This window comes from Natrix helvetica, assembly GCF_964273705.1.
Source record: "Natrix helvetica genome assembly, chromosome: 13".
Lineage (NCBI taxonomy): Eukaryota > Metazoa > Chordata > Lepidosauria > Squamata > Natricidae > Natrix > Natrix helvetica.
The window spans coordinates 6857785-6866585 of NC_138557.1; the positions used below are offsets into that span (position 1 = coordinate 6857785).

The window sequence follows — 8801 nt, forward strand, 5'->3', positions numbered from 1 at the left end:
CGAAGGGAGCCGGTGTCATTTGAAAACATAATTTAATACCAGGAAGGGCTCAGAAGCTGGCATTATCTTGAGCTCCACTTTTGGCTATGTATCACTGTCATTAGCATACAGCTACCCCCATGTTCACGCAAAGACCGTCAGTGCAATCCACTTTCTAATACAATGAAGCTGGCTAAAATTATTCGGAGAGGAAAAAGCCACTGCAAATACACACACACACACACAAACACACACCAAATCCACCTTTTATCTTCCCTATTAGCTATTTGGTCCACTCCAGAGAAGCATTCGGAGCGTGGTTTTAAATTATTCTTAGCCTTTGCTTTGATCATGAATTGTTTTGCAAGTAGAGCCAGGGGTGGGATTTAGCCCGTTCGCACCTATTCGGGAGAACCGGTTGTTGGAAGAAATCTCCTTTTGGGTTTTTCCCTATTTTACAGGGCTAATCCTGTAAGGAAGGCAGGAAGGAAGGAAACATTCTGGTGTTGTTTCTAGCCTCATCTTTATCGCCCTGCTTACAGAAACTGCCTCTCCGGTTAACCCTTATGACATTGTCACCGCTAAGGCGAAGCGCCCATTGACCTGAGTGACGTTGAGTTGGCCACACCCACATGGTCACATGACCATCGAGCCACGCCTACCCAGCTGGTCATCAGGGCAGAGAACTGGTTGTTAAATTATTTGAATCCCACCACTGAAATGGGAGGTAAATAACAGGGGGGGGGAGTAGCTTTAAACTCTCCTAATAGATTGCATATCTATACGTACGTCTTTAGGGACAAAAATATTGAATGTGGCTTTTTCTTAAGAAAAACAACAACATTGCAAGAAAGATGCTGAGGCTTTGGGAAAAGTGCAAAGAAGAGCAACTAAGAGGATTAAGGGCCTGGGGACAATTTGCGGGACCGTATCCTGCCCCATACATCCCTTTGGCCGATTCGCTCACACAGAGAGGGACTCCTCCGGGTGCCGTCCACTAGGCTGTGCCAGCGGGCGACGCCCAGGGGAAGGGCCTTCTCTGTGATGGGCCCGACCCTCTGGAATGACCTTCCCCCTGATATTAGAACAACCACGGACCTCCGCTCCTTCCGTAAGAAGCTCAAAACCCACCTATTTAATCTAGCCGGCTTGGCCTAATTCCAGCTCTCCCACCCCAGCCTGTATTTTTAAATTTTGGTTTTAGGCTTAGCTTTTAATTTTTATAAATTTGTACAGGGGTTTAAAGTTTAATTCGTTTTTAACTATATTTATGATTATTTGTATGGTTTTTTAGCTCGGTACCTGTACACCGCCCCGAGTCCCTTCGGGGAGAGGGGGCGGTCTAGAAATCAAATCAAATCAAATAAATAAATAAAATAAATAAAAAGCAAAACAAAACACATGAAGAACGGTTGCAGGAATTGGGTATGGCCAGTCAAGAGAAAAGAAGAACTAGGAGGTAACATGATTGCAGCATTCTGGTATTTGAGGGGCTACCACAAAGAAGTCAACATATTCTCCAAGGCACCAGAGGGTAGGACAAGAAACAATGGATGGGCACTAATCCAGGAGAGAAGCAACCTAGAATTAAGAAGAAACTTTCTAACAGGGAGGACAATTAACCAGTGGAACGGCTGGCCACCGGAAATTGCGGGTGTTTCAACACTGGGCGTTTTAAAAAAACAGACTGGACAGCTATCTGTCTGAAATGGTATAGGGCTATGATGGCGAACTATGCCTCACCTGCCACACGTGGCAAGCAGCGCCCTCTTTCCGGGCCCGTGAACCATCGCCCTAGCTTAGCCACATTGTATTATGGGGGGGGGGATGTGCGCACACACTTTCGGCACTCGGTGTCATCACTGGTATAGGGTCTCCTGCTTGAGGGGGGGGTTGGACTAGAAGACCTCCAAGGTCCCTTCCAGCAATATCGGCCTGTCTGCTCTCCAAGCCAGAGAAGGTCTGTGACTGTAAATCCTCCCTTGAAAGACGTTGCTGGAGGTGAATGAGAAGAATTCACAGTCCATGAATCAAAGGGGGTTTTGTCGGGACAAGGAGTCTGCTTCCTGCTCTCGGGAAGCTTCGATCAGAATACAAAGTTTAACATGTTTTGCTAGGTTACAACTTCTAGCAAGGCAATCTGGGGTTTTTAAGAGCGTCGGGACCTCCAGTTTGTCGGTCTTCCCCATTGCTCCTCCCAGAATATTCTCATTCCTCCTCCCAGATACTCTGAGAAATTAAAACGGCAATTATCACCGCTGTCGTTATCAAACCTCCAGTGCAGTCCAAACCAAAGAGGGCTGCTTTTTCAAACCCATCTCCCCTCTTATTTCTAATCCTTTTTATCCCTGATATTTTGCATATTGCTTCCTTCCCAGGAGCAAATCCTGAGTTGTTTGTTTGGAAGGAGCGCTCGCATTAAGGGGCGATACGATTACCGCTGCCTCAAACCCACACGAGGCTGCGCACCAAAATGGATCTGCGAATTCATTTGTTTTCATTAAAGCCAGACAGCAGGAAAGTGATGTCACAGGAGAAAGATTAATTTGCAAACCGAATAAATGGGGAAAACGGAGTGTGGGAAGGAAGAGATGAATGCTCTGATTTGGCAAAGTAGTTTTGAAAGGAGATCGTTAACTCGCTGAGAAGATGCCTTTTCTAGCCCTTCTGCTCACACTGGACCTGTCAACAGTCCGACTAGTGAGCCCAAGAAAAAGTAGACACTCTCAAAGTACTTTGAAATCCCAAAAGCAAAACTTTATTGGAGAGACCGTTTGGGTACTGAAGAATCAAAACCAACTCTGGTGTTCCCCACGCAATGCACGTACAGTTAAACAAAAGCTTCTCTTTCCCCCCACCTTTGGTTGATCCAGATTGTCCAATTAAGAATCGTCTTTTTGTTTTGAGAACTGTTCCCTTTTCTGTCAGGCACCTGCATCAGCGGCCTTGATGGGTTTTTGGCTCTCACGGTCCGTTTTTCTCGCTCTTCTTTCCCCCAGTTCTTTGGCAAGTTGAAGAGCAAAGCGGTTCAACCTTGATAGGACCACTGAAATAATTCAAATCCAGAAATCATCCTTCAAGACTGGAGTCTGGGTTCACTCAGTGACAAGTAGTCCTTGACTTACCATTCATTTAGTCACCGAAGTTACAACAGCACTGAAAAAAGTGACTAATGGATGTTTTTCACACAACCGTTGCAGTATCCCCATAGCCACGTGATCAAAATTCAGATGCTTGACAACTGACTCATATTTATGACGGTTGCAGTGTCCTGGGGTTACGTGATCCCCTTTCACAACAAGCAAAGTCGATGGGGAAACCAGACTCACTTAACAACTGTGTTACTAACTCAACACCTGCAGTGATTCACTTAACAGCTGTGGCACAAAAAGTGGTAAAACAGGGCAAAACTCACTTAATGTCTCACCTAGCAGCCAAAATGGGGGGGGTTGTCAACTGTGGTCGTAAGTCAAGGACTTCTCTAATCCTTCTCCTTCAACATCTTTTGCCAGCCCTACACCTCCAGTCCAGAAAAGAGACAAACATTTGTTATCTCTCGGTTTGATCGATTGTGTAAAAAAAACTCTGAGTATGACCAACGGTTCCATTGGACTAGGATTGGGCAAAATGTTCCAGTCACCCTTTCAACCCAACCAAACATAAAGGAGAAAAACAGGAGCGATGTTATTTGTTATCAGGAGCTCCACAGATGAAAAAGAAAGAAAGCAGCATCCTATATCCAAAATGTCACTCTCTGCATTTGAATATATCCACACATCCTGTCCTTGGCAGCAATTTTGAGCTCGTCGTGACACGTCATCCCAAAAATTGCTGCAGCCAACCTGAACGGTCGTGAAGGATAAAACCCGTAACCGATTCGAAAACAAAGGCCCTGCCTCACACCTCCAAGACAGCTGTCACGTTTCGATTCAACCAAATTATGCAAATCGCTTCCAAGCTTGTAAGGATCCTTCTGCCCATTGTAGTTGTGATAAAGGACCAAGATGGCTCCTTCCAGTTTGCTGAGTCTATTGTTTGAATGATCTCAACTCTATCATCCAAGTTTTCGTGTGTGTATACACACACACACACACACATATATGAAAACTGACACAGGTTGAGATCGTTCAGTTTCTGTGTGTGTGTGTGTGTGTGTATTGTGTCACAACCCCTGGTATGGCCAAATATGGGAGGGAGCATACTTGTTAAATCGGAACGTGTTGCAAAAAGATTGTGTGGCAGATAGAAAGACCTCTAATTTATTATCCTGCCTTTATTGTTTTTATAAGGGATGTGATGGCTCAAGTGGCTAAGAGGCTGAGCTTGTTGATCAGAAAGGTCGGCGGTTTGGCGGTTCGAATCCCTAGCGCTGCGTAATGGAGTGAGCTCCCGTTACTTGTCCCAGCTTCTAGCAGTTCGAAAGCACGTAAGAAATGCAAGTAGAAAAATAGGAACCACCTTTGGTGGGAAGGGAACAGCGTTCCGTGCGCCTTCAGCATTTAGTCATGCCGGCCACATGACCACAGAGGCATCTTCGGACAGTGCTGGCTTTTTGGCTTAGAAATGGAGATGAACATTGCCCCCTAGCGTCGGGAACGACTAGCACATATGTGTGAGGGGAACCGGATGTATATAATACACCTTCCTTCCTCCTATTTTCTCTACAACTCTTGAGGTGGATTGGACTGAGGAAGAGATTGGCCCAAAGTCACCCAGCTGGCTTTCCTGCCTAAAGCAGGACTAGAACTCACGATCTCCTGGTGATTGGCTCAAAGTCACCTAGCTGCCTTTCATGGCTATTTCAGAACTAGAACTCACCTTCTCCTGGTTTCTAGCTTGGTGCCTTAACCACTGGATCAAACTGGGTTCGCTACCTTGCTTCATTAAATATTGAGGTCTCTCGACATGCAGAAATTTCTTAATAAAAGGAAACTAGAGGAAATTAGCAAATTTCTACTTGTTGCTAGGGGCCAACTCCTAGTTGAGCAAAGAAAGATGGATGGGTCCATGTACATTGTGACCTTTTTGCGTACCAGGTTTAATTCTGAATCCAACCTAGAAACGTTGATGTTGCATGGTGTATCTTTTCTGACCCAGCATTAAGATGGATTGGACTACAGTTCCCAGGATTCCTAGCTCTTCTCAACGATAAGAGGATTCTCTGCCCTGCAACCTAGCCCCTCCAGGATGGGCTAGGCCGCTCTACCCTTCAGCCTCGGTGTCCTGGAGGTATGCTTGCCCACCTCTTCACAGACCTTCGAGACAACTTACACTTTTGATTCTCATCCAAAGAAGAAACACCACAGCATTAAGGCAAATTTAAACAGACATTTGTTTTTTAAAAAAAGGGAAAAAGAACTAGCACAAATAGGCAATAAAATCGTAATAGGTGTTTGCTTTTCGTGCCAATTATTTTTTTTTCCCTCCTCCCTATTGAGATGCTAAATGCAGCTTTACTTCTGTGGATCTGCTCAACCCTGAAGTGGTTTGGCTAAGGAGATGTCAATTAAGCCTTCCACTGAATGGTATGGAAGGATGACTCATGCGCAGGCCGTTCGCTTCCCCCATTCAACTCATATGAGCCCACTTTTCTGTAAAAAAATTTCCCTGCAATTAAAGCAGGGATGTGAACTAAAGCGACTACGTAAGAGCGAGGAGAAGGCATGCTGATCAGTCAATTCCACTCCTGTTGGAACTTAATTTTCTACACATTTAACCCAGTGTTGGCAAACCTTTTTGGCACCGCGTGCCGAAACGGGAGCGGTAAGAGGACGGACACAAAAAACAGAAGAGCAGTTCCTCGGTGTGCATGCACGCGCTGGGAAGCTGAGCTTCCTGTTTCTGGCGTGCGCATGCACGGCGGACACCTGGTTATCCGGTTTCTGGCGTGCGTGCATGCGTGTGCGAAAGCCAGAACCGGAAGAGCAACAGGCAACGGCTGGTATAATGAATTCTTCATGGCATCGTGCAAATTCTGGTTGTTCAAATCTCTTCCTGTATTCGAAGTCCTCGAGATTTGTTGGACAACCAATACCGTTACTGAGGGAGTCATTGGACATCATGGTTAGTGGAACCAATGGGAGGTGAAGCTAGTAAACATGGACTTTATTAAGTTGGAGGTGTTGTGATCCGCCAGCGGCCTCCAGAGTTGGCAGCAGATTCGGACAGCGAGGAGGAACATGGACCCGTCCTGGAGTCTGGGGAAGGCTCAGACGAGGGCTCTGTGTCGGAGGCAGAGAGAGGCCAGGGCCATCTAGAAGTTATGTGCTGCCTCTGGAGCCTCCAGAGTGTGACAGCAGCGAGGCAGAGGAATAGAGGGAGCCTGTTCCCGATGCACGCATGCGCAGAGCTGCCAGAAGGCAAGAACAGTTAAAACAAAAGGGGTGACTTGGGAGTAAGGCTTGGAGATGATTGGCCCTTCCCACAAGACATAAAGGAGGACCAAAGGTGCATGAGCCTTTGCAGGAATCAACTTTGTTCGTGCTGGTCAGTTTAAATTCCAAAGCTCCGTTTTGACTCTGTGCTCCGCGTTGGCCTTGCAAAGCGAATTGCCAATTAGGTCTTTGGCAGCGTTTCAAGGGAGATAAAGGTGGGTGCTTATCAGCCTTATCCCAAAAGACTTTGTCAGACTTCTGTCGGACTCTTTACAAACTATTTGTGACTCATGACAGGCTGTGAATGAATATAATTCACAGATGTTGCAATAAAAAGAGGGTTTGGGGGACTAAGCGTGTGATTTTTACTGGTTCAGGAAGTCTAGGTCAGGAAGTCTGGGTTAGAGCATTTAGAAGTGAATCTACATGGTGTGTGGATTCCAACTTTCAGAATCTTCGGTAATAGCCATAGTAGTTGGAGAATTACGGGAGAGAGAATCCCCACATCTGGATGGTGGCCAGCTCGCAGAAGTTTGGACTGAAATGGTCATAGTGGGCTAAAGTGCTGTAGAACCAGATTTCTGCACTGAGCATAGAATTTGACCAGAGAATTGCCAAGTTCCCCTCACGTGCGTACATTCCAGGATGCTACTTGAAAAAGATTAAGAGCCTGGAAAGAAAAATATAAATCGGAAATGAAGCAAATCAGGAACAAGTAGCAACAAGAATGCCTGAGCATTAAGACTCAAATCAGACCGAGTTGGAGGTGAAAACAAATTTAATTGCTCGTCGTTCTTTCAAGCCTGACCATAATTGATAACCCCCAACACTGCCTTTTAGGACAGAGGCTTTCTCTGTGACATTCAAGATACTCCATGTAAAAAATCATACCCGTGACAAGCCAACTCTGAATCCAGGTGTCCAGTGCAAAGGATTTCTTTGCTGTAACCCAGAGAGTCTCACTTTAGCAGCCAGGCGAAAAGAGAAGGAGTAAGGGAAACCAACGCAACTGAATGGGACATCCATTCTCACGTCCGTCTCGTCTTCTGTTTCTTGGCTTGCCTCTTGATATCCTCGAGGCCTCCTGTATCGGCCCCCGCCTGTCCCAGAGCGCACACCCCTTGAAGACGGCTGGTTAACTGAAGCAGCAAGGGAATCAACTGGAGGAACAGAAAACAGGCGACATTTTGGTCCAGGGAAAGGAGAAGTCTACCCCAAAGACCAACGTGATACTATTATTACAAGCCATCAAGCCACATCACAAAGTAGGGAGAAGTTTCTTCTGGTTCACCAAGCGTGCATTAGAATGTGAAGTCCTTGGTGGTCTCTCAGCTTGATTGCTTTCTTGCAGATGTTTCATGGCCCAGTTAGGTAACATCATCAGCGCAAGAAGGGATAAGAAAAGGAGCAAACGCCACTCTTCTAGCACTGAGGACGTTACCTAGCTGAGTCATGAAAGGTCCATGAAAAAGCTACCAAACTCAGAGAGCACCAAGCATTCCACAGTTCAACCTCCAAGTGACAAGTATTCTCTTCCATAGGTGCATTAAAGTGTAATTGATGGTTCAATCCATCTGCCACCCCCTCCCCCAGCTCAGTAATCCCCCACTACCCTAAATAGACAATCATATATTCCTGGGAGGTCAAACCACTCAACGAACAGACCTGAGACCTCCGAGGGGGAAGAGGGAAAGGAGCTGTCAAAGAGAGGGGGGAGGGGGGAGAGAGAGGGGGGGGAGAGAGAGAGAGACAGACAGAGACAGACAGAGGCAGGCCGTCTGTCAGCCCTCAGATGGAGAGTCAACAGCCCCCAGGTCTGGAGGTGGCTGATGAGGAAGAGGAGGAACAGCTGGGTCCAGTGCCTGACGCACAAATGTGCAGAAGGCAGAGGAGAGGAGAGCAGTGGAAATCTATGGGCCGGTCCTTGGGAAGGAAGAGCCACCGCTGCTAGCGGAGCCCCACCCTGGCTCGGGATAAGAGGCAGGGAGAGGAGATGAATAGATGTGGCAGGCAATTATTCATCTCCTGGAGGGACGGAGTTGTTAGCCCGCGTGAGAAACGTTTTGCCGGGGCTGCCAGGAAATAAAGGAATGTTTCGAGTTCACGTCAGAGGGCTTGGGGTGCTGGGTTCAGAACAATGATGTTCATTGGGTCCCCAAGAAAGTGAAGCAACTCAACCCAAAGCACAGCCAAAACCCTACTAGCATAATTACAAAATACCCTCTCTATTACCTTATCGTGGTTGTAGCCAGCTAGCAAAAGCAGCAGAGTCAATGGAAGAGCGATGTAGGATCCTTGGGCAATATCCTGCTCTGGCAGTTTTCTCTGCAAAGGAAGACAGTGATAGTCTTAGGATACTTTTGGTAGTTAAAGACCCAGGGAAAAAAAATCCCCACTTTGCCAAGGACAGTGGTGTCAGCCATAAAATCAATGAAGACATCGTATCTG

The 8801-nt window shown here is 46.6% G+C and overlaps 1 protein-coding gene across 1 annotated transcript in view; it reads right to left on the reverse strand.

Annotated features, from left to right (window-relative positions):
- Positions 1-7113: 7113 nt before the first annotated feature.
- LOC309398650 (BOS complex subunit NOMO3-like) overlaps positions 7114-8801 on the reverse strand; it is a 31054-nt gene continuing 29366 nt past the window's right edge. The window contains exons 30-31 of the mRNA XM_081965743.1: positions 8586-8678; positions 7114-7513 (exon numbers count right to left, since the gene is read on the reverse strand). Coding sequence (XP_081821869.1) covers positions 7382-7513; positions 8586-8678 — 225 coding nt within the window. The 3' untranslated portion in view covers positions 7114-7381. The remainder of the gene's footprint in view (positions 7514-8585; positions 8679-8801) is intronic.